This window comes from Amblyomma mixtum, chromosome 8 (assembly GCF_055824585.1).
Source record: "Amblyomma mixtum isolate Tamu chromosome 8, ASM5582458v1, whole genome shotgun sequence".
NCBI classification, from domain to species: domain Eukaryota; kingdom Metazoa; phylum Arthropoda; class Arachnida; order Ixodida; family Ixodidae; genus Amblyomma; species Amblyomma mixtum.
The window spans coordinates 61351661-61378536 of NC_143019.1; the positions used below are offsets into that span (position 1 = coordinate 61351661).

At 46.5% G+C, this 26876-nt stretch overlaps 1 protein-coding gene across 2 annotated transcripts in view; it reads right to left on the reverse strand.

Annotated features, from left to right (window-relative positions):
- Positions 1–19618, reverse strand: part of LOC149332721 (retinol dehydrogenase 11-like) — a 76363-nt gene extending 56745 nt beyond the window's left edge. For both annotated transcript variants that reach the window (XM_089558297.1, XM_089558296.1), the window contains exon 1: positions 18562–19618. In XM_089558297.1, the coding sequence (XP_089414423.1) occupies positions 18562–18636 (75 nt within the window). In that variant the 5' untranslated portion in view covers positions 18637–19618. The remainder of the gene's footprint in view (positions 1–18561) is intronic.
- Between the last annotated feature and the right edge of the window lie 7258 nt (positions 19619–26876).

Genomic DNA, 26876 nt, shown 5'->3' on the forward strand with positions numbered 1-26876 from the left:
GAGCGACGTCACGCGCAGCGCAGGTGGCCGTCGTCGCCGCCGCGCACTGACTCCGTCGTCTGAGCGTCGCCGCTTCTCCTCGCCACCGTTTTACCATTCGCCGCTGCCGCGCGGTCGCCGCCGCCGTCCCAAGAGTAGAAGGTTCTTTCACAAGGCGTTGCGAGAACGCGCTAGCGGCGGCGGCGGCAATAGAAGAGGCTGTCTGCCTCGCCACCATTTGACCTTTCACCGCAGCCGTGCGCAGTGCACATTTGAAAGGAGGGGTATATAAGGCGCGCTTGCCCATAGAACAGGCGCAGACACTCGCCATGGAATGAGAAGAAGAAGCAACAGTCGGACGGTGCAAAAACAGCGATCCAGAAGTGTCAGCTTGGGAATCGGCTGAAAAGCAGCGAGAACTTTTCGCTTATCCAGGCTTAACCTTAGCTAAGCCACAGCCAATTTTTTGCTGATGTCCAGAGAGTAGCCCTACAGTTGTTCAAACTGTTCACCAGGCGTAATTACTAGGCGAAGTGTTGCCTCGGCTTCAGTCTCCGCTCCCAGTTGGTAGCAAGTTACAGCGCGGCTAGGCAGGGCGACTACGCTGACTGATTTTAATGAAACCGGGAAAGCACGAGGTATAGAAACTAATCGTCTACAGTTCTCATCTTCTGGGCACAATACAGCATACGTGATTGGTACTTCAAAGAGTAGGATGACGTGATGCACGACGCGCAGCAGCTTTTTCACATGACGAACATTGTGATGTGCTTCCTCTTTTCTTCGAGCTGCCTCACTCCGGAGAAAGCGGAAATTACTTGACTCATTGGTCATACAATTACTTTGAATGAGGCAAATGCGATCTCTCAGTTCGTTCGAACATTGTAGAGTTCCAAGCGAACTTAAATGCTTTATTCATCTTGAGGAAGCAGATAGTTGCGGCAGGAGTCGAAGTCTGGCTCCAGTGGTAATTTCCGCAAGCACGTTTTCTTTTTGCTCTCTCGGTTTTGAGGGGGCTACGCAAGCTAATAAAACGACGTTTTCTTCGATCTTCAAGTGAAATTTAGGTTCACTTTTCTGAGCTAAATGAGTAATCCCGCTTCCTATTTTAAAATTTTTATTCAAGTGCATGCCTTTTTGATCAAAGTGGTTTCAGGTGTAATATCCGCCAGGTGTTCGCCAGGTTCTCATCGACCTGCCAGGGAAAAGTTCTGATGATCTGAAAAATAAAACTGCGTGACGTTGCCGAGATCCTAGCACCGTTTAATCGCTTCCTAAGAGCGGTGTGGAAACGACAGACTTGTTGAAGCTCGCGGAAGTGAAAATAGAGAAAAAAAATTAGGCGTCGTACGTACTACTGGTGCTGCTTCAAACGTCGCGCTTATCGGCATGCTGGTAACGATTGCGCCGACTGCATCCAGCTGCTTGTTTTGTTTTTATTTTTGCGTTAAGAGATGCTTGGCACACAGTCCGGGCGACGGGCATTTAAAAAAAATTATCTGTGGCTTAGCTTGGTTAAGCCTGGTAATTGCGAAAGCAATATCCGTACCTACGCCATGGTACAGGTTGTAGTGTAGCTGGTGGTGGTGCTTGAGGTTAGACTTGTGGTGATGCATCGGTTATACAATCCAATCCAATCCAAACCAATCCACTCCTATCCAATCCAATCCAATGTAATCTACTCTAATCTAATGTAATCTAATCTCATCCAATCCAGTCCAATCCAATCTAATCTAATCTAATCCAATATAATCCAATGTAATGCAATCAAGGTCAAATGAAGGTCAATGGTGGTCACCACCGCGGCACGATCCCATCCGATCCAATCCAATCCATTCTAATGCAATCCAATCAAATCCACTCCAATCCACTCCTATCCAATTCAATGTAATTTACTCTAAGTAATGCAATCTAATCTAATCTAATCTAATCCAATCCAATCCAATCTAGCCCAGTCCAGTCCAGTCCAATCTAATCTAATCCAATCTAATGCAATCAAGGTCAAATGTAGGTCAATGGTGGTCACCGCAGCGGCACGATGGTGGTCACCGCCGCGGCACGGCAAAGGCGTGAAAGTGCAAGTAGTATTGCTTTCGCAATAAAACGCAAGGATCCCACGCAGACGGTATATCACGTCTGAACTTCTCCTGCTGAGAACACGACAGAACGCGAACGAGTTGCAGGCATTCATTATTGCGCTGTTTGCCGCACTACCGAAGAGCAATCATGCATATTGAGACTCAAGCTAACTGATCAGAAATGCAACCGGGATCAGAAGCGCTAGCAGCGAAGCCCATCTGTCGCCGAACTTGCCCCTCTCCACGATTGCTTCTCGTCTGTTCCGCTCCTATTTGACCGCAGTAAAATTGTGGAAACTTGTGCAGCTTCTTTCCTTCTGCCTTGCGGCTCAACGAAAGCCCACCGCACTTTATCATCATGCCGCGAACTGTATTCAGAAATACGCAAGCTTATCACGCCAAGTGCAGACGGTCTGGCATTTTGCCTACACAGCCAAAGTCAGTGCTGACGCCAGCACCGCCGCGCCCAACGTTACTAGGTAATCTAGTAACGTTGGCCGCGTCTGCATGAGGTCACATTCTGACGCTTGCCTATACCCGCAATCTTCCTAATACAGCCCATCCACCTGATTGTTAGCCGCCGTCAGCGACTTTTTCTTTGCCTTGGAATCCGCTCCGGCGCCCTGAGGGGCAATAAGTTATCAGCCCTCCGCATAACATGCCCTGCAGGCATTTACTTCTTCTTGTTTATTTGAGCCGGTAAATAATTAAGTCGCTCTTATTCCCTGACTCACTCTGGCATAGTATAGTAGACCAGTCCAGGAAGTGTACCACCGCTGATGAAGACTGTATGAAAAAACGGTGTGCTCCTGAGAATTGGATGCAGCGTTAATGAATTTCAACATTCTGCAAAAAGAAATTTCTGCTCGGAATAAGGAAAGGGAGGGGATAGTATTGATGAACATCCCTTGAGCCATATAAGGTACAAGCAAATAGCTAGCGCTGTTAAGGTTTCTCCATAGACCAGTGGAAAAAAATAAACATCAACGGAAATTCTGCAACATATTTTGATCCTTTACTACATATATGGCAGGCGCCTCAGACTCATCTCACAGAGCGGGCCTCATTGAAAACCTTTTGTCTCCGACGTTAGACTAGCCGAAGAGGGTAGAGAACAAAGATGGGGTAGAAGCACAAAAATAAAAGAGAAAAAAACAGCAAGCAAGAGCTTAGAAAGGTTCATTCAAGCAGAGGACGTAAACAAACGGGAACCACTGATAAGTCAGGCGTGAAAGGGCACTCCTAGACCAAAACTATATCTTTTCTTTTTTCAGATCGTTTTTTTCTGCCAAATTAAAGGTCTGTAAGAAATCTTCAGGACACGCTAACTGATGGCTTAGGCGGGGACGGCTGGACGCTGAAGAATTACTCACTGCTATAAGTTATCAAAGGAAAAAAAAAGTGAGGACGAGTTAGGTTTGGTTTGGTTTGGTTTATGGGGTTTGACGTCCCAAAGCGACTAAAGCTATGAGAGACGACGTAGTGGAGGGCTCCGGAAATTTCGACCACCTGGGGTTCTTTAACGTGCACTGACATCGCACAGTACACGGGACTCTGTTAGATTCGTCCGAAACAACGGCTGAAATCCATAGGGCCAACGGGAGCCGCGTGTTCGGTGAACCTGATAAATGGGAATACGACTGAAATGATAACGTCCTTTACCTCATACTCTCTGAACTCTAACGTCGCATAAGACTCGGTGCGACCTCCTGAATACAGGACAATTAATTATCGCCCTCTCGGGAACCTCCTGGTGCACTAAAACGCTTTCGCCAAAGCTGCGCTCAGACGAGGGAGTTGCAGCTGGGACCGGCTAATTGGGGCAGGAATGCGCGGACTTCCGGAAACAATTTCGCGTGCGAACTGCTTTGTGAAAGAGCCACACAGTATTAACGGTCGGGATCTCTAATTTGTATGACGCTAGGTGGCTCTGGTGCTACCTGGCGCAAATGTACATGAACAAAAGTTCTTAGAAACCGGTGAAAGTTCTGAATGAAGTGACCTTAGCTTAGTGTGAATGTAATACGGGGACATTTTCACTTTATGTTCAGTGGGTGTTAAGTTCGCTGAACTTTCTGCGGTATCATCCAGCCTCCAGCACAGTGCATGGAACCGCGGACGCACGACGGACGCACCGCGGACGCACGGCGCGACGCGCGTCGGTGGCTGATGCTGTTGCTGGCGGCGCCGTCGCCAGAACGCTTGTTCTCTCTCCGGGACTTTCTAGCGCGAAGCGTTCTGCAGTGCAGGTTTGAACACCTGCAGTCGTCATGTTTGTTGCCACTGGACCCCTCAGCGACAGCCTTTCCTTGTTGTTTCTCTCTCTCTCTCTTTCTTATAATAAGGAATCTTCGGTCGATGATTGTTCCCGTGGCATACGTGCGTCTCGTATGCACGTTTGCGGGAGGGGAAACGAAGAGGAAGGCGGAAGTTCGGAACGTGGCGAGGTCAGTGCTTTTTGTGTGCGTGCTCGGAACTTCTTGATTGACTCGCATCCTTTCCCCAGTATTTGATTGGTTGATGTCCCCGCCAAGGGTGGAGACAGAAGGTTTAAAACGGGACGCTCCCGGTTAAGTGGGGCTGATTTCGTGTAATCAACGTTACAGTCATGTTGTAAATAGTTTTCTCCTTGCTTGTTTCTTCTTGTTTATTTTGTGTAAATAAATAGTTAACCTTCTTGTCCCGCCATCGAGTAACGGGACTGTTTGCGACTCCGAACCATCAATTAATCATCATCAAGCGTTTCCTCTCGTTGCCACCTGAAGGGGAAACTCAACTGGCGCAGTCGCGACAGGATCTCAACTGGCGTAGACGATTATAGGATTTCAACTGTGGGTGAATAGCATACACAACTCTCCTCCATATTAGCAACTGGCGTCATCTATCGGCCTCCAGTGGAGAGCATCGCGCAACTCAATGGGGACATTTTAAGCTTGCAATTTTGAGAAAACTAGAGGACCCCCGAGAGATTCAGCAGGAACTCGGCGATAATCATTGCCGATTCTTCCTAATCCTTGCGAAATCTAACCTACAGAACGCTTCCTGCGCTCGCATAAACTATTTCACAAAGCCTTAAAAAAAAAACACTGGATGTGCCGAACATTAAAAATTCCCGTGCTGATTTTGAGTGTCCAGCGCCGCATGACATGTAGTGACAGCCTTGCAAACTCGAAGCGCTGTCCAGAATTCTCGCGCTTGAATCCATATGTATGCAGAGACAGTCTGAGTGACGAGAGAATTTTTTTTTGTTGCAAATAAGGATCGCTTACTGAACTTATCCTTACTTACTGACCTTATTTTTAAAGGGATGGGAAATTGGGGTAAGGCCAACAGTAACACAAGGTTGGTCAAATATTTAGGGGAATCCCCCAAGGTGGAGTAGATTTGTAATTTGTAGATTTGTATGAGTAATTACTTCCTTATTACAAATCTACTCCACCTTGGGGGATTCCCCTAAACATTTGACCAACACAGTTCCCACTTCGAGTTATTGATCAATTCGCTCTCGCCCTACGATAAGCTTGCCGTCCCGGTTAGCTCAGTTGGTAGAGCGACTGCTCCGGTGAAGCGGTGGTCCCGGGTTCGAACCCCGGACCAGGACGAATTTTTCTTTAACTGTGAAGTTTATGAGAAAGCTGTATGGCTTTCCTTTGAACCGTATGGCTGCGCTCGGGTGGATGTCAATGAGTAATTACTCCCTTATTAGTAACACAAGGAGTGTTATTGCTTTCTACTGCGGCAAGACGCTCCGGCTGTAACGTGGGTGAGCTAAAGGAGCCATTTACGTTCTTGTACGGGGGAATGTTAGGACCGCTGCACAGATACGTGTCTCTCCTGCAGTGCTGACAATAACAAAGTGATCTGCATCTAAGAAAAAGGTCTTTGCGAGCTTTCTTTCAATGCAGCATCTTTCGATTTCAGCAACTGTTGCGGTAATTTCTACTTCGTAGTAAATTATACAGCCGTACTTATTACCTGTTTCGGCTGTGCATTATTCAAACCCGTAATCGTCTGCGCGAGATTGACGAATCGAAAGCTACAAGCGGCAGGTTGCCTCCGAATGGCGGCGGTGGCGCCATCAAAGGCCCAGTGCAGCACTCAGCGTTTGCCTCAGCGCCTTTCGCGCTGTGGCGTTTTCCTGTGCAGACGACAGATGCCGCCACTGCTGTGTTTCTTCATCAACCCGACGTCGGCAGTTTTTAGTTTCTCGATCTCGGTGCAAGCGATTACAGGTTTGCATCATGCGTGACCAAATCAGGCAAGTACCGTTATCAGGCTTAGCAATCAAAAGTTACCGCTGTGTGCAAGCTAAGTGCGCAGTTTCACCGCAGACGAGCCAGCGGTTAAGGCAGAATAAAAATTGAAAAGTTACTGCGTTAAAGATGCGCAACCCTGTAGAGCGCCCTGTATTGCCGCCAGTGCCGCATGGAACTGATCGTGTGGTGAGGGTTGCAGCTGTGCGAGACGCATCTTGTGCAACCTATTGCGTTAATATTTCCAGAACCGAGACCCTATTTAAGGTACTCAGCAGGCAATGCTTGGAAAACGAGGGGTGCGTTATGACTTGCATGTGAAAGAAGTCAACAGTCGCATGCATCAGTGAAGATTGCCGAAACTGGCGCAACAATGAAAGGAGCTTCCTAGTTGACCACTGCAGAAGCTGTTCTAATTGCCGTCCCGAATTCCAGAAAAATAAAATTTTGAAGAGTGGAAAAGATAGAACTGAGAGAGAGATTGTTGAAGCATACTTTATCAAGAAAGCTGGAAACAAATGTGTTAGCAAGCCTTCCATTATTCTCAGCAGCACCGAGACGACTTTTCTGGAAAATGTTTTATAGATCGCAGATTTCGCTTGGTTTCGTGCTCTTATTTCGTCCTTTCTTTTGGTGTTTTGCAATTTTTAGAATATTTGACGCTAAGACGACTGTTCTTCAGGAATGACCTTCAGTTTTTATCACTTGACGCCAGGCGCTGTATCTTCGGACTTCATCCCCCCTTATTGTTATTTTTGGTGATGTCTTTTGCGGGTTATTTTTGGTCATCTACTTTCATTTTTCACGTGGTTTTATCACTTAGTCGTTCGATTCTTGCTCGTTTTCGCTTTGTCCACGCGTTTCATAATTTGTTAATGTAGACCTGTCATGCCCCAGTGCCTTATTTTTGCTTTGGTTGTTGCTGTTATTGTTTCTGCTGGCCAGAAGAGATGTTGGCACCCCAAGCTCTGTTTAGGGTAGATTCCGTAGTAATTCAGTGTTCGCATGAATTGCGGTTTGATATGGCCAACGTTGATGCATTTGATGATACGGATTGGTTGTAGTACAAAAAGGCAGGCTTGTTGCAATAAACCCCAGTTGCAAGTTGGCGTCAGTTCTGTCTTTTGTGTGCCTTCCGTGTCCTCGTTTCTTGCGCCATTACCCGTTTTTTCTTTCTATCAGTGAAAGCATTGGTTTTTATTTGAGGTGTGTGGTAAATTAAACATCGGCGATAAATGACAGGTACTTGAGTGTCTACACAAAATTCCTCATAGAGGCAGGCGTGCCCGTCTGAAAAAATGTGTCTAGGTTTGATTGGATAGCAAATAGGATTATGGTATATTTGGTTTTCGTTTGTAGATGTATTCTACCAAAGCGACTACGGCTATGAGGGACGCCGCAGTGTATGGCTCCGGATAATTTTGACCCCCTCGAGTTCTTCAACGAGCACTAACGTCGCACAGTACACAGGCTTATAGCATTTCGTCTCCATCGAAAATGGACCGCCGCAGGGGCAATCGAACCGGTGAGTTTTGTGTACTGTGAGATGTCAGCGTTAAAGAAATCTATGTGGTCGAAATTATTCGGAAACTAGACTACAGCGTCCCCCATAGGCAGAGTCACTTTGGGTGGTTAAACCTATAAAACCAAACCGAATGTGCCATAATCCTATTTTCTGACCCATTCAAGCCTATATAACATTTTTCAACAGGGTGCACACTACTTATAAACGTGAAATAACAAGACAAGTGACATTTCTAAACCGTGATTACGATTATTTCGTTATTATTATTTAATGAACCAAGTGTGGGAATCATTTTCTTGTTTAGGTAAGCAGAAAATTCATGCTTGAAGCAGTGATAAAAATAAAATTCACTAATACGTAAATTGTAACAGTTCAGCGAAATACTATTGATGACAAGAGCACTAAATGAGTGCGCACTGATGAACAGAATGGAAATACGAGAATTCTCTCACTGTAAAGCTAGTTTTTTCTACTCGAAGTGAGCTTTTGCAATCACGGCTGATAGCATAATGACGACAGTAAAATAAAAAATCGCTGCACCTTAAAGGGACCATGCAAAGAATTAAAAGCCGCTTGTAAATGTTAGAAGTGATGCTCAGAAGCACTGACACCAAGTATGAGTCTTCGGAACTGAGCCGGCAATTTATTATGAATATTTAAAAATCGTGTTTTTTAAAATTCGCGGGCCGTTTGGTGTCTTCGTAGGGAGCCATTTTGGAACCAAAATCGGGAAAACAGACGTCACTAGTCCCATGACGTCGACAGGACACCACACGCTGTCATTCGCTCGAGCCGCGGCAGCTACGACGTCACGGGCACACTTCCGGTAGCGGTGAAAATCGTTTGCTCGAGCCGCCGCGCGACCCCCTCGGGAAAGCGCGAGCCAGCTAGGCATTGCCTTCGCGCATATGTTTTCAATTTGCCTCTGCCGCCTCTTTCTGTCGCGAGTTCGGGAGCCAAGAAAGCGCAGAGACCGGAGAGACGCTGCCGACGCACGCTGCTCCTCGGGAGTGCGACAACCGGAAGTCGTAAACCGAACGTCAGCGAATGACGTATTCATGGGCGGAGCCCAGTCCCGGAGCTGTTCTCAATATTTTTTATGGTGCCCCGCGCGTACGGGTTGAGGGGGGAGAGGAGGAGCGTGATTTTTAATCGTCTATAACTTCGTTGTTATTGATGCTAGCTCAAAAATTCTTGCGCTGGGGTTACGAGTAATGGATTGCCTGTCTTTACGTAATCTCAATAAATTTATTTCATAGTCCCTTTAATGTACCCCAGAATTTGATGCGGCGGTAGTTGACTCGGTCATCATCATCATAACCACCATGTTCTCAAGTTCGGTGAGGTCGACTTCAGAAAGGGCTCTCCGAATGATCTCCATTTAGGGCTTTTCCTGCTTGTCAAATGTTATTGCACTTAACCGCTGGTTGCTTTCAAACATCAGTCGTTCAGAAACCACGTTTTACACAACCCTGTACGGAAATAGCGGTTGCTAGGCGCTCGTGATCGTTCATACGTGACGCGAAGGACTTCAAAGGTTCTCTTCCGGCTCGTCTTGTCCCCTGTAAACCGCGCAAGCGATATAGACCGGCTTTAACCAGTACGTTTGAGCACACACCGTCTTCGTGCGCACCTTTCCGGTAAGTGGGTCACACGCGTGGGAGGTATACAGACGGATTTAGAAAGGGCCCTAAAGGCACGCAGAGCGCGTGGGACGGTCTGGATGAGACACAGGACAAAAGAGGGTGAGAGGAAAAGGGAGAAAAAGAGTATACATGTGTCTCCTTTCTCTCGAAGAGCGGTGCGCATGCAGTCGCGTTGTCATCGTCGTTGTAGCAGCTGCTGTCGCTGTCGGCTCCGTTTCGAGGGCCTTCAAGCGTGTGACGTATCTGGGGCGACGACGGACCACGTGCCACCCACGCCCTCTAGAGTCGTCCTCTGTAGTTTTGCGTAGGAGTCACGGGACACCGGCGCATTGCTGTTCTCTAGGCCGCCTTAATTTAGGTTTGGTTTGGTTTATGGGGTTTAACGTCCCAAAGCGACTGAGGCTATGAGCGACGCCGTAGTGGAGGACTCCGGAAAATTCGACCACCTAGAGGTTCTTTAACGTGCACTGACATCGCACAGCACACGGGCCTCTAGAATTTCTCCTTCATATAAATTCAACCGCCGCGGCCGGGATCGAACCCGCGTCTTTCGGGTCAGCATCCGAGCACCATAACCACTGCTGGGCTGTTTAAAACAAGAGCCTATTTTTGTTGTTCAGTGCGATGCATTTATGGGAGCAAACATTGCATTTTTCTCATGGACACAGTTTTGGCCGCATGAAAACGTGTTAGTTTTCCACGCTACATAGGTGATAACGGCGCCGTTATCTGTACAGGAGGAAGTTCAGTACGCAAGCTTAGAGAATAGACTTTATTTTAGGCAGCAAGTTTAAAGCCAAAAAGATTTACAGCCCACAATTATTGTCGTAAACTGCTACCCGTGGAGTGATTTTTGATTGCTATATTGTGGTTCAGTATTTTCTCGCTATCTCACGATTAAACACGCTGAGAGCACACGCTTCAGGAGCACTGTTCTGAATCAGGACGCCAAAGAGATGATCCTGGAATATATCTCTTGCTCGATGCTTCGCCGGAAGCATGTCGCTCTGAACAATAAATTCTTTTCTGCTCTTTCTCCACGAGAGCACTGCTTACTCTACGCATTCATTCGTTCCTTGTAGCCTCTGGGACGACGACGAACAACCCACGCCGCTTATAAGCGAAGCGATCCGTAGTCCGTAGTGGTGCGGCAACTGTAGGAAGATGTCGGCGCCATTGGTATCCAGACAAATGGCTCTCGGGCCGACGCTGCAAGGGATCAGTGATGCCTATATACAGCGCCGTTCGAGGGCCCTCCTTTTGTACGCTTCGTACGCCCTAGCCGTGCAAGTAGCTCGCCGTAGTGGCGGGACCCGCCAGCAATCACCGTAACGTAGGACAAGCAGCTCTGTCAAGTGGGGGAAGAGCGTATATAACAGTCGGCGCCATCAAGAACCATGCAGCGTTTCGCAGGTTAGGCCCATCTTACAGGACTGAATTGACGGAACTGCCAGATGAAAAAATTGGTCCAAGATTTGCGAGTGCCTTGGACGCGCTGTCATCGCACGTCGTAGTTGGTTAGCGAATCGGACAAAGATAGCCCTCTTACCCGCCGCGGTCGCTGAGTGGCTACGACGCTTAGCTACTAGGCAGAAGGTTTCGGGGCCGAATTCTGGCTTCGGTGTCCATACGATATCATACCATATCATACCGTACCATACTATACCTTACCTCACCACACCACATCATATTTCCGATACCATACCGTGCCCTACTGTGTCATACCACGTCATACCATGCCATACCCCACCATACCATACCATACCATACTATACCATAGGGTACCGTATCATACCATTCTGTACTGTGTCATACCACACCCTACCATACTAAACCTCATCACATCATAACATACCATACAAAACCATAGCGTACCGTATCATACATACCGTACTGTCATACCACACGCTGCCATACCGTACCCCACATCATACCACACCATACCATACCGTATCATACCATACCATACCGTACCGTACCGTACCGTACCATACCATACCATACCATACCATACCATACCATACCATACCATACCATACCATACCATACCATACCACAGCGTTATTTCGTTAAGTGCAGTGCTTTAGCCCCTGAGAATCCATCCCGCTGCACACATTTCGGTGGGGTAGGCTATAAATGAAAGTCCTGTCGCGTTCCGGTCGAGCGGACAGGTGCATAGGAGGCGGCTTGTCTTCACAGATCAGAAAGAAGATCCTCCCCCGTGCAGGACGTCCTCAGCCATCTTTACTCCCTGACAGGGAAGCGACACTGCGAGCCTGTCTTGAGTGAGCAGCTCAAGATCCGAGGCGGGCGCGTGGCACTGTCAGTTCAAATTTGTTACGGTTCTTGGGTGGCCTTATCGTTGGGCCGAAAATTTTAACCCGTTGTCTTTTTAGACCTTCCGAGTGAAAGCGTGTGGTGGAAAGTAAAAGACTGAGTTATGTGTTCTGAAAAAGTAAAATATTAGTGCAAGAGGTCTGGCGGAAGAAAGATCCTTAGAAGAAGCCGGCTTGAAAGAATGTAAGGCCATTTAATTTATTTTTTGTTCAGTGGTAGAAAGAGACGCAGAAATAAACGGCCAGGCAGTTGAGTCGTTGCACAAAAAGGATGGCTCAAGGCTACGCAGGGAACACGAGGCTAAACAATCATTGCTGAAAAAGCTTCCATTCAAGACCTTCTGGAAATAATCCGACTCGACTGCAGCATACGAGAAGTTGAAGGTATTGAGCAGAACAAAACTAAAAAGATTTGAGCGACTGCTTTCTCCAGCTATATCAGCTTTATCGGGTATTGCATTACTATGCCTACTCGGTTTGAACTACTGTGACTTATGATGCTGTACCGCTTATTGTGCTACTTTTATTTCCATTTATGCCTGGAGGTCTATGTGAAAACACTTGGATACGTTTGTATTCCACAGTTGGTAAGGATTTTAGAGAAAGACTAAATTGTTTTCAACACCGCAACTTTAGTTCCGGTGTTGCTCGTAATGTGCTGCCACTCCTGCTTAGAAAACAAGCCATTTACCCAGTATCAGCAGTTTGTTTTGTTTGTTTTTTTGCTCAGCAAGAAATTTTTATCGAGTCCTCACTGCTCGCCCAAAATTCCCTGTAAACAAGGGGCGTACAGACACAATCACTGCAAACGCGTTCATTTGTTAACACTCTAAACTAAATTCATTTCTACTGCTGTATTCAATATGAAAAATGTATCATGAAACTCAGTTCAAGGCTTTATTATCAACAAGAGTTATAAAACGCATTGTAAACATACCCAAAAACTCTCTGGATAAGCGTATCTCTTGGATGGGAAGTTGTTTATGAACGCAATTGTTTTGCATGTTATATATTGCGCCCTAACACTCAAAATATTCGCAAATCTATTTCGGGATACTTGTAGTTTTCTGCTATATACTGCTGTCGAAAACGCAACTCATTGCTTTTCTATGGCAGTCTTAACTGCCGTGCGAGCGCAGGACTAATTTTAAAACCAAGATTTTTCAACGCTTCTGAAGATTACACCATCCCCAATAATATTTTCATAACAGTGTGTAGCAATATTTCAAAGTTTCCTCACAGTTACATATGACGTCCGAGACAGCTGGACGTGAAAGTTTGATTCTCCAGAGGAAAATAACTTCCAAAAAACACAAAAATGAGGGGAACAATTCTAGGGGCTCATTCTAGGGGAATCGTTGTTAGCCACATGCTAACGAGGCATTCATTTTATATTGCTTAAGTCTGTAAATGAACTTCCTCACATCTGCCCAAAAGGACTTATTTCTCTCAAAACTACACCCTCTTCGCTCTTCATAGCCTATTGCAGCTCTGTTCGAAATTACGACGGACCCACAAGAAATCCACTAGCTGCTGGTCTCATCCTGCCTAGCACTTGTACTTTTCCTCATTAATTTCGAAGTGAGCCACACAATAAACAGATTCATTACACATTCAAGTCTTGCAAAATGTACAGTTAAACCACGTTTTCCGTAGCTACAAGAAGGGGATACAGTAAAGGATAAGTGAATAAGTAAGCTTTGGAAACAGGGTGCTGTACATCTAGATTCTCCTGTCCCCCGCCACCCTTAAATAAAGAGAGAGTGGGCACGGAACAGGAAACAAAATATATAAACCGAGATAGGTCTTCCAAGTACTTCGGAATATTCGAGAACAGCATTAGTTGTAATGAAATTTTCCGCTACACACATGATTTCTCTCTGTCCCCTAAGCCATGCTTCGTACCAAGCTTTGGTAATGACAATCTCGAAGTTTGCCAGCTAAGTTCATTATACAATGCTAACCTAGCAGTGGTCGAAAGGAATTTTTTTACTTTACTTACTGAAATGCCACTTTAGATTAAAGCTATTGCATTAACTCTAACTTCTGTTGTTTTCTTCCTAGGAATCATATTTTCCTCCTCTTACAGGATACACATTTCCAAACACCTTCTACACGCAAGCTGGTGCCAAAAGTGGCGGCGTCTTCTTTCCGCACTCTAATCTCGGAGCGTTAAGCCGGAATAAAGCATGTCGCGTACATACACACGAAAGCAAAGCCCCGCGTGCAGTGTCAACGAGTAAACAACAACAGGCGCGTCAGTCACGGCCACTCACTCCGGCACCACGGATTACCAGAGCGACGCGAGTCACGCAGCAAACCGGGAATATAATGCAGGAAGCCATCCGTTACGTGTACAGACCCTGGGTTTCCTCGCTTCCTTTCCCTGACAAAGGGAAGAGCTCGGAAGCTTCGTGATAAAAACAGAGCTTAAGGGAAGACAGATGGAGAAATTCGTGAGCCTGGAAAGAAAGGATGGGGCAATTAAAGCGTTGGGTCACGTAGCGTGCTCCGCCACGGGCTCACGAGAAGTGGCCCGCCAGCGTAATAGACGCGTAATTCACCGTACTTTCAAGGCGAAAGCATTTAATGCTTCATACTGTCGTTAGCAGACGCGTCGGCAGCCGTGTCGGCAGATTTGTCCGCCTTTCGGCGTCACTGCTTAAAAAGAAACTGCGCCGAGGGTGGGAATCGAACCAGGGCTTAGGCACTTGAAGCGGAGACGCTACCACTCCGCCACGAAGGCTCAAGGTTCGAGCATGAATAAAGGCGCATCTAGTGAATGCATGGGTTTCATAAATAAAATAAAAGGAATAAAGTCAATAAAAGGAAAAATAAAAAGAATAAACAAAAATAAAAACCAAATAAAAATAAGATATGAAAATAAACATAAAAACGCTAAAAATAAGAAAGGGAGCAAAATAAAAAATAAAATAAAATAAAATATGAAAAATGAAAAGTAAAAACAAACAGTGCGCCAGGAAACGTTTTCGCCTTGCAGCACTTTAGAGAGCCAAAGTGCCCCCTGAATTTTTCTTAATTTTTCACGAATGTGGCTTTCACGGCTTTTGCGTGAATGGCAGGCAGTTTAAACTCTCTGCCTAGCTTTCAAGTCATTCGCAGGGGAGCGCAGGGTACAGACGATAAACGCCGGTTTCCATAGCTGCGCTGTTCTAAATAAGTATCTGATTTTTACATGCCAGTGGTTAAGACGGGTTAAGAGAGGCGCCGTAAGGAAGGAGTCCAGATAACGTTGGATCTCGTGGAGTTTTTTAACCTGCACTGAGATCGTACAGCACACAAACGTCTTATGCGTTTCGCCACTGTTTAAATGATTCTGCCACGACTGGGATTCGATCCGGTGACCTCGGGCTCTACGGCCGAACACTGTGTAGCCTCCTAGCCACTGCGGCGAGGCCGGAAGCCATCCGCACTGCAAAACACAATAATAAAAAAGGTGCCAGTGTGGATGCCGATCGTTACTACGTCATACGGCAATACTAGGCCACATGCACAACCTGGTCTTGACTTTCTCAGGGAGGTAATGATCGAAAACATAACTGAGGTGACAGACAGCATAAATATCGGGACTTGTTTGTTTAATCAATGAAGGTCATAACGCTTGGCTCTCATTCTTTAACTTTGTGCAGCTTTCAATGCAGCGAATGCTTTAAGTCCAATGTTTCAACCAATCACAGCCCACAGCCCTACTCAGTTACCCATCACATCATCCAGAAATTCCGAAAACATTCATTGTAGCATCAAAAGGGATTGGCTCTCAACATTCGTTACGCAGTCCTTACATTGAAGGATTTTCTAGAACTCATTCAAAGCACGCGCATGTTCTGAACAAGTATATCCATTTTTTTTTCATTCCGGGCAGTACAGGTTTTTAAATGAGAATGTTGAACTTGAGACAGAATGGTACTATTAAGATCGGGTTTACTGCCCTTCCTCAAGGATATTTATTATTATCAGCCGAGAAATTATTTAGGCAGTTCTAATTGGGATCGTAATTGAATTTTATTCAGCATAGTCTACTGAGTATTAAAAAGCACATTGCATAAAAGCTCTTCATGGGAAGTGATAATTTGATTATCGTTAGGGGGAAGTCTAAGAAGTTACTAGATGTCTAAGTTTTCTTTAATTTCTGCTTTGTTGTTGCTTTCGTTGTACTTACTCATCATGTGTAAATACTTTTGTTACTTACTGGTTGTAATAGTTGCACTACGTATTATTTTCTTTGTCTACTGCCGATGAGCGGTTGCGTAATACTGTTGCTTCTTTGTCTGAGCTTTTTTTCCTGCACTTTTGTGACCTGTGCTCCGTATTAATTCTTTTCGCTTTATTGCCGATGAGCGGTTGGTCAATATTGTGACTTTTATCTCTGAACTTTTCGCTGAGATTTTGACACTTTTGTTCGTAATTTTCTTCATTTTTGTATTCCTATCCCACCCAGCTAAAATGCCTTGTGGCATTGCAGTATTCATAAATAAATAAATAAACGAAGGAAGGAAGGAAGGAAGGAAGGAAGGAAGATAGAAAGAAAGAAAGAAGGAAAGGAAGAAGGAAAGAAGGAAAGAAAGAAATAAAGAGAGAAGGAAAGCAAGAAAGAGAGAAGGAAAGAAAGAAGGAAAGGAAGAGAGGAAGAAGGAAAGAAAGAAAGAAGGAAAGAGAGAAAGAAAGAAAGAAAGAAAGGAAGAAAGAAAGAAAGAAAGAAAGAAGGAAGGAAGGAAAGAAAGAAAGAAGGAAAGAAGGAAAGAAAGAAAGAAAGAAAGAAAGAAAGAAAGAAAGAAAGAAAGAAAGAAAGAAAGAAAGAAAGAAAGAAAGAAAGAAAGAAAGAAAGAAAGAAAGAAAGAAAGAAAGAAAGATAATGCGGCTCGCTCGCGGTTATATAAAGCAGTCTATATAAGGGTACGTACGCAGAGTGCCTAGAATGGGCGCTTAGTGCCCCATATATATCGCTGTATCTTTCTCACGTTTCCTTTTTCGGCCATCCTCATTCCGACTGCACCGGTTAGGGCGCCATTGAGCCGCACGGTACGAACTATAGCGGACGAACACATTCGAGTGCCCTGCACCGGGGCGATACACACTGCTTAATAGGCCACTCCCGCGGGTCCACTCGGGCTGTTACGTTGCAAGAGGAAAGCGTGCTCTTTCGCGCCGAACGTGATGTAGATCAGGGAAGATCAGGTACAGAAAGGGGACTGAGAGACAAAAAGAAAGATGGAAGGAAGGTAAGAAGAAAGAAGAGCAGAGCGCCGTGTGAAGTAGCTGTGGCTGTTTAGGGAAGTAAGCGGTCCGCGGTTACGAGACACGTTCAATAGTTGTGCTGAAATCAGATAAAGCGTTCAGAGCTTTCGCAACCTCAGAAACAGGTCGAGCAGCAGTGGTTACGAAATAGAAGGTGTATCGGGAATCAAGAGGAAGCCGCAGAGATTTTGTCGTCTGTTTTCTTTCTTGTCCTTCCTAAATTCAAGAATATTGCGTGCGAATGAAGGGGCGACGCTTTTTAAAGGTGATTGGAATTGTTTCGGTGATGATGTACCAATCAGGGTAGCTAAGCCACTCTTGAGGTTAGCTCTCGCAGTGTTCCCGAGTGTTGCCGAAGTAGTTGTAACTGACATCAGCTATCCAACCCTTACAGAATTTTTTTTTAGAATATATAGACTCTCTATTGACAATTCTTCAGGTTAGCTCTCGCAGTGTTCCCAGAGTGTTGCCGAAGTAGTTGTAACTGACATCAGCTATCCAACCCTTACAGAATTTTTTCGGAGCCTATAGACTCTCTATTGACAATTCGTAGACAACAGTCTATAGGCAATTCAAGTGCTTTAGACAGGGTATAGACTATGAATAGACAAAAAAATATCTATAGGAAGGAAATAGAGTCTATAAGAAGTCTATTGACTGTCTATACACCATTTTTATAAGAGGAGGTCAGAATAACATGGCCATTCTATTTCATTTTGATCCTTTTCACTCCCTCTTCATTGGCTCAAGCCACTCGACCGTTATCACTTCGATTAGTCACTCGGAAAGGCACTTAATAAGGGTGGGTAGAATCGATGCACAAAAAACTTGTCGCGACTCAGTGCTACGCTGCTTGTAAACAACAGCGGTTCACGATTAGACGCAGCACAGGCCATCGTGTACTATTAAACATCGCGATCGGCAGCTGAATAAACGCTGGTAAGTCGCGAACGTCGTAATCCGCAAACGACTGCGTGGGTTGGATTCTTGAAGCGTTCGAGCTCTGTGACTTTCACAACTTTTTTTTTTTCATGGTATTTCGTCACGCATAGAGAATTGGGAACCCGTAATGTCTTCATTTCGCAACACAATCCGCTGAGCAGAAGAAAGTGTGCCATTCAATATTGTTTTTAAACTTTCCGCCATTGTTCCCTTTCCGCTCAAAAATGCACGTGGTCGAAGCATGCTGGCAACACTGTGGTCAACGCGTGTGCTTACAAACACCCATTGAGAGGACGAAGCTTTTGTCCTGAAGAGGCGCGTAAATGCAACGAAAAGATAAAGATAATAGTTGTTCAGCAGGTACCATCTCTGACTCTCGCCGTTTGCAGTGGCAGAGCCCCGTAAAGATATGACTTAACGCCGAGAAAACTGTACGGACGTGGTGAAAACAATTTTCGCAAGTATACCCTTGCACGTGTTCATTTCGTTCCAGTTTGGGCTGTGCGGAATAATTTGCGGCAATTAAAAAGAAAAGAAGGGCCTTACATGACGCACGAAGTCTTCTGCGGGGCAGTAGTCAAGCTGGGAAGGATCGCCGATTCTCTGGGCGAAAAGATCCATGGCTGGCAGATTTCTGTGGCTGCCTTAGGAGGAACAGGTGACCGCTGGAAGAACTTTGCGGCTGATGCTGCTATCCAGATGCGTTCGACTAGTTTCACCCTGGGTTATATGTAGCAATCCAGAGAGGGGAGGCCGAAAAGGATGCAATCCTGAAGACTGGAAGACGTGGAGTGCTTGCAATCAGGCGCTAGGAAGTGGGCAAGGGCAGTAAGACTAGACGGCAGGTAGCGAAGGTAAAGTTGACTGTAGGTGCACTAAATAGGCTTTCCCGGTGCTCAGTTTCATGTCCCAGTTGATTTCTGCTGAAGAGTGTGAGGCCTTCTAAGCAAACACGTAGTTCTGAGAAGATTCACGCTGGAATTCGGCACTCCACTACACGAGAAAGCTTGCACAGCCGAGTATCACTAGATGACGAACACCGAAAAGTCCCAGCTCTTCTAGTACGTGAGATGTCTAGCAGATCACAACTGTTCGGAGCCGTTTTACTGGTCCAAATTTGGCACAGCCGTAAGTACCTTAGGCTTTCAAGAACAGCCCTTTGGGATAACAAGGACTGGCAGCTTCTTCAAACTGATCCTTCAGTATTTTCACTTCTTGTTGAACAGCTCAGCTAGCGTCCTTTCGAGCAAGCATGATGGACAACTTGGCAACGGCACAGAGTCCTGCAGTCACACGCCTACACGAATCCTCAGCTCCGGTTCTGGTCTCCTTGTCTGACGCTTCCTGGGTGCGGACTACTGCGATGCTTCGACTGTGCCGAATTCCAGATGAAGAGCAAAGGCGATGGCGAGCAGTCAGGTCTTGAATAACCGCTTCCTTCCGGTTGCCGTAGTCAGCCAGCGTTCTGCTTGAGGCGCACCTCACAGGGCTTCCTCCGAAGACATCGACCCAGGCACGCCACGGCGAATGTTTCCAACTGGTCCAGGCGCCGAACGCAGCAACGGCCGAACCGAACGAACAGCAGCGCTCGTACCGGGTCCAAGGCGTGGCACGATCTGACAGGCGGATACCCGGCACGGGCCACGAGGCACGCAGCCAGAGACCACGAGGAAAAAACTTCCCCGCTGAGCGCCTAGCGAAATGTAAAGTACGCCATGCAGCTCGCAAGAGGGGAGAGGGGGAATATTGAGAGAGGAAGGAGACAGGACGTGGTCCCGGAACGGCGGGAGGAAGTAGGAAGAGATTCTTTTTTCGGTGGGGGTCGCTTCCACCTGAAGGAAAAGGAGGAGGGGGTGATGACCCAACTCCGTCCGGTCGCCAACGTGACTCGTTCGCCCCTCCCTCCTCGCCCGTTCTTAGCTCTCGCTTTCGAACGGCGTACGGCCGATCCCGCCGCAAGTTTTACCGCATGCTACCGGCGCGGCCGAGCGAGGAACTGATATTTATATACACACGCACCGCGGACAGCCTCCGCCACGCCGCCCTATCAAGCACGCGTCGACGAAGTTGGCCCGGGACGCCCGGGGCGCCCGTGTAACGGCGCCGCGTTCCCATGTTATGCTCGCACACGTAGTATGCGGCCGCTGCTTTATCGCCAGGCGCGCCTTGGCGTCACGTGACTGGAACGGCTTGCCTGCTTGCCGAAAGCGGAAGTTGGACGGTTAGGAAAAGAACAGGAGGAAGCTTAACGTGTGATCGGTGGGTAACGACGGTGCGGAATTACACGTTACGCTCTTTTAAGGCAGGATGAAAAATAGCCTCACGCCTGACATAATTCTCGTATAAAGCTTGAAAGTGTCGCTTACCTTAGATAACAAAAAGGTGCAGGACGTCCGGAAAGCGTGCGTCGGAGAGATTACAGAAAGAGAGTCGGATGTTGTTCTGGAGCCTAGGCACGACGAAAAGAAACATTCTCTGGTCACGTTTCGGAAAGAGCATCTCCAAGTATTTAGGCGTGTCTGAAGGCACTCCTTCATGAGCGCAAAATCATTTTGGCAAAGGCGGGGTTTAGCTTATTCGTCCAGTAATTGAGTTTAGAGGACGTTAATACGGTGTTTCATTGAAATGATGATAATGACGGTTATGGACCGCTGCGTTCTGTGTACCTGCACGCTAAATTCTTCTTTTTATAGTCCCGCCTTCTTACTCCTTTTCTTTTTGGTTGGATAGTTAAAGAGCTGGAATCGCTTTTCTATTGTGATTTCTTCTTGGCTCTTTCTCTCTCTTCCTTTTAAATTTTGATGGCTTCATTTAGCGATTCATTTTCTCAAGCTCAGCCGGAGAAACATAACATGGCACGCCTATATACATTTCGACCTGTGATTGCTAGCAAGGTGCGATGTCAGTGCACGTTAAAGAACCCAAGGTGGTCGAAATTTACAAAGCCTTTCGCTAGGGCGTCCCTCATAGCCTGAGTCGCATTGGGACGCTATACCACCGTAAACCAAAGCAAGGTTTTACGCACTACGCCGAAGTCCCTCAACCAGTTTTGACCTTCAACGACCAGTGTTATATTGTTCACGGAATACTATACCTTAGTAGAATATCAACTCCCACGCGCTTAATCGACGATGTCTTTCGTGTTAGATCAGACTCAACTACTGCTGTTCTTTTCTTCGGTCTCCTGAATGGATGAATAAATGGCTCATTGAAGTTATCCCTGCGTCTTTAAGCACCCTAATCTGTTCCTGCGCACACTGCCTCTAGAAAGATTTGATACGAGTTTCACTAACAGGGGGCCTAGAAACACGATTAAAGGGTATTGTTAATATTTAAAGCCATTTAGGAGATTTCCTCAGGTGCTTCTCTAAATCTGAAAATCATGATTAGAAAAACTTGTTGGCTTTTATTGCAGTACGTGACCGAGAATTCTACGCACGTTGTATCTGGATCTGTTCGTTTTCGGGTTTTGTTCGTTTTCAGTTTTTTTTTTCTCTCGGGGGGGGGGGGGGGGGGGGATAAAATCCCATAATTTTATTTTGTTCATATTTACAACAGTTATTTTGTAGCGCGCACCTTCATATCCTTTCGCTGCACTGCGGTGTCTAGACTTATGTACTCTTTTTCGTGCAATTCCGAAAATGCTCATTCAGCATCAAAACGGCCATTAAAACGCACAACTGCCTTGCAGAATCTACTCGCCTTTGTTTTTCCTCTTGTAACCTCTCTCGCTCTTTCTCACAGCCCGGGCAGTCGCTCATACAGTGGTGACGGCCAAACACCTGGACTACACCTGCAGGTTTTCCATCCTCTCGGTAGTGCCCTTTTGGAGCTTATTTCTGGATTAAAGCAAACGAGGGGCAACCATCGTTGAAAAAATAAGTAGAACTAAGCATACCGGCTGAGAGCATTATTCAGCGAAAGCCGGTTGGAATTAGCGGCGTTTCCAACAGGTAGTGGTCTCTCTGGCCTCGTCAAGCTTTTTGCGTAGCTTTTAGCTCAAGATACCATCCAGTTCTTTCTGGAAAATAATGACGTATTGTATTGTATTGTATTGTATTGTATTGTATTGTATTGTATTGTATTGTATTGTATTGTATTGTATTGTATTGTATTGTATTGTATTGTATTGTATTGTATTGTATTGTATTGTATTGTATTGTATTGTATTGTATTGTATTGTATTGTATTGTATTGTATTGTAAAGTCAGTTTGGGGCATGCTTGCAAGAGGACGGTAGCGCTAGCACAAGCATATTTACAGACATTTTATGCCCGCGAAGAGAGAACCTTGCACACAGATGACTTACGTTTAGCTACTTGGCTTAGCCTCTCTTTTCGAGCATATTTAGCTACTTGGCTTCGTCCTCTGTTTCGAAACTTAAAACACCGCTCTAGAAAAAGTGTACGATACCCGTAGTTCCTCTGTGGCGTCTCAAACTTTGTTGTCTGGTAAATTAATTTTCCTGAAAAGACCGGGTCGGCCTATGGGTCAGTCTTGGAGGGAAAACGGTGGTATCATTACCATGTTTTGTTTGAACTACTTTCGCCGAAAAATGAGGTTCAGCTTGATTTTCATATTTAAAATTTCTCGTCTGTGTTGGCGGAGGGCGGCGACCACTCCCTCCGCACCAGCCATAAATTTGCCCCTATGAAGACGTTTCACTGTAGCGTAGAAATCGTAGAATTCAGGTTCAACCTGGTTATTGAGAAATCTGCTTGAGGTGCAAGAGTATGGTGTGGCTGGAAGAATATGGGTGCAGGAATATCAGTGAGCATTGGCCCCTTTGACGCGAATTTCTTATTAAGTTAAAGATTTTTAAATATCTTAAAATCGAACCAGAAATCTTGAATTCCGTGTTTCCCAGCAAAGCATCTATGCTTATTCCGATTCCCATGAGCGGCTGTGCTCTTCTTGCGCCAGTGACCACGTCTGTGCATACTGTCTCGATAGAATGACACCGGCTGATATTCTATTAAGGAACGCCTGAAGGTTGTGTGCTTGGCGTCTGACCAACAATTCCCCAGTCCAGAGTACCGCCGGCATTAAAGGCAGCCAACCTCGTTCCTATATTAGGCCATGCAAAGATGTCTGCACCGATCTAGGGAGTGTGTCCTCGCTGGAGAAGACAGTACAGAAAACTGACTTGCTTCTTGTGAGCAAGATATTCTAAACTTTCATTCTAATGTCACATCTCTCACTTCGCGTATTGTAGGCAGCCAACCTCATTCTTATATTAGGCCATGCAAAGATGACAGCACCGGTTTAAGGAGTGTGCCCTCGCTGGAGAAGACAGTACAGAAAACTGACTTGCTTCTTGTGAGCAAGATATTCTACACTTTCATTCTAATGTCACATCTCTCACTTCGCGTATTGTAGTCGGCCAACCTCATTCTTATATTAGGCCATGCAAAGATGACTGCACCGGTTTAGGGAGTGTGTCCTCGCAGGAGAAGACAGTATAGAAAACTGACGTGCTTCTAGTGGGCTAGATATTCTAAACTTTCATTCTAATGTCACATCTCTCACTTCGCGTATTATAGGCGACCAACCTCATTCTTATATTAGGCCATGCAAAGATGACTGCACCGGTTTAAGAAGTGTGTCCTCGCAGGAGAAGACAGTATAGAAAACTGACGTGCTTCTAGTGAGCAGGGTGTTCTAAACTTTCATTCTAATGTCACATCTCTCACTTCGCTCGCTTATTGGAAAAGTTGCGGCTCAGGAGTTGAAGTTCGTGAGCACTTCCCGCGGGTCCTTCTCCAAAGTTTCCCCACCTCGAAGTTCTCCACATGCGGCTCCTGCAGAGTCCAATATTACTACTACAGCTGTTGCAAGAACGTCCGAAGTGTCGCGTGCACGGCGTCAGACGGCTCCCTCGTCAAAATGACGACACGACTCCTTTGTGCACTCCCCTCCGCTTCTACGCTCATCCAAACTTCTCAACAGCGCTGGTAGGTGTTCCTTTACGGGGACAGGCCACGGACTTTTCAAAGAGCCTTTTAGGACATCGTCCTTAATCGACAGCGGAATCGACCGTGAAGGACTGCAACGAAAAGATACGGAGAAGCATGCGTAATTAGCAGCGAAGAAGCAAGCATAAGCGTCCTGCCATCGCGTCCAGATCGCCCTGGAAGAACTGTAACCACGCGCGGCAACCATTATGATGTTCCGCACCATTCGCGGTATGCAGACTAGCTATCAGGATATCTGCCATTCATCTTAATTAATTCGATTGATGCTAATACGGGCATTCTGATCCCAGCTGCCACATTGAGCAAACTTGCTGCTATTGAGAGGACATAGTAGTAGCGCTAAAAAACAGGTACGACAGTGTAGAAGAAGACAACACAGGCGCTAGATATCAACTGACTTTATTCCCGAAAAATACCACGAATTTATAGGTGACACTCAGGAGCTAAAAAATCGAGAATGAAATCGCATGCGTGACGACACTGCCCGATAGAGGAACTTCAATTCTTTAGTACAAAGACAAACATGTGGTTTGCTCACACACGATTGTTTTTCCATGTGAATAAGAGAGGCTTCCAATACCTCCCGCTCCTTCTGGTCTGCTCTTACAAATATCACACGTGTCTGCTCAAGCAAAGGGGTACAAGTTTTTTCATTATGTTTTCATTATGCTTATTGCCGCCCTCTATTTGGTTCCTTGTCGTGAGCACTAGTTCACGCCAATAAAGAGTCCATTGCAATACTGCACCACCCCGCATCCTACTGTCGCCCTTGCTGTCCTCCGTGCCTGTCGTGACAGCCAAAGAGCTCTGATAATAAGGAAGCAGGTATTCATTATCGTACACCAAAGCGCAGCTGTACTTCCACAAAGAAAGCTTCATTGCCTTCACCCAGAACGGAGTGTCTAGCGTTCCGTCCAGACGGAACTTTTGCTGCTGCTGCAGTTCCGTCCAGACGGCATATTTACTGCAGCTAGAGTTCCGTCCATACAATAGACAGTTTTAGCTTCACGTACGTAGAAGCTTCACTTAAGTAGAGCGCTTACGGGTCACCAGTGCGCATGCGCAGAACGTAAAGTGTCTGCGTGGGTCGCACGGACGTACGTGAGATTCGGATCTGCGTTGCGGCCTTCACGTTGCTTGCTTGCGTGCGTGGCGTTGGCAATATGGCGGCGCCCTGCCCGCCCGCTTCACAACGATAACAGCTTCGTCGCTATTCCGACGTGGTATCGTGCTGTAAACTGCTGTATTTGCCTTCAGTTGGTCTATCCTTGCTCTCGCATGAAGTTTTAGGTGAGCACTAGCTTTTGTTTTCCAGATAGAAATCCGTTTCAGCAGCTCCTAAGCCTGACGGAGAAGCGTTTCTGGTCGTCATAGTGCCACGTATCATTGTAGTGTTTGTTCGTTCAGATGTCACGTTGTAGTGACGGCAGTATAGCGGTCAGGAAGACACCAACCAGTCTTGGAAACGAAGCTCTTTATTTGGGCTGACTTGCGCCCGCAAAAGAACTGAATCACTCGGCGGCGGCGTAAGCAACAAGCGTGCTCGTCGGTCGTCGAACTACGAATGTACGCCGCTCGCGGCATCGCTCAATTTAAAGCCGACAAGGAAACTTCCAGATAACAAGACAAGATCATCTACAGAAATCTGGAAAAACCTAGATGCAGCCTTTCATGGCTGCGATCAATCGAGATTAGTGTGGTCGCTTCTCGCGTCACGAACAAAAGTGATAACAACCCTTTCCTGCAGCTTTGAGCGTGAACGAACAAACACTACAATGATACGTGGCATTAACAAATTCTCCTCCGACACGGCGCACCCGAAGTGATCATCACAGACAGAGGAACAGCATTTACAGCGGAGCTGACGCAAGCCATTTTAAAGTACAGCCAGACAAGCCATCGTAGGACAACTGCCTATCATCCGCAAACAAACGGACTCACAGAGCGTCTGAACAAGACCATCGCAGACATGCTCTCCATGTACATCGACGCCGAACACAAGACGTGGGACTCTATTCTGCCCTACGTGATCTTCGCCTATAATACTGCCGCCCAGGAGACAACCAGGTTTACTCCATTCCAGCTGGTATACGGCAGGAAGCCCACGACAACACTCGACGCAATGCTCCCGCACGTTTCCGACGAAGACAACCTCGACGTCGCCGCCTACCTTCATCGCGCCGAGGAAGCCCGAAGACTTGCGCGGCTTCGCATTCAAGACCAGCAGCACACCGACGCCCGACGCTACAATCTGCGCCGACGAGACACGCATTACAAGCCAGGTGATCGGGTTTGGATATGGACGCCAGTTCGCCGCCGTGGATTGAGCGAAAAGTTGCTTCGACGCTACTTTGGCCCGTACAGGGTTCTCCGTCGCATCGGTGACCTCGACTATGAAGTCATCCCCGACGGCACGACAGCATCTCAGCGACGCCGCCCACGCCCGGAAGTCGTACATGTCGTACGTCTGAAGCCATATTATGAACGCTAAAGGACTCGAAGTTTCATTCTCCGTGTTTATTTTCATTTTAAAGCATCGAGACGATGCTTCTTTGGAAGGGGGGTAATGCCACGTATCATTGTAGTGTTTGTTCGTTAACGCTCAAGGCTGCAGGAAAGGGTTGTTATCACTTTTGTTCGTGACGCGAGAAGCGACCACACTAATCTCGATTGATCGCAGCCATGAAAGGCTGCATCTAGGTTTTTCCAGATTTCTGTAGATGATCTTGTCTTGTTATCTGGAAGTTTCCTTGTCGGCTTTAAATTGAGCGATGCCGCGAGCGGCGTACATTCGTAGTTCGACGACCGACGAGCACGCTTGTTGCTTACGCCGCCGCCGAGTGATTCAGTTCTTTTGCGGGCGCAAGTCAGCCCAAATAAAGAGCT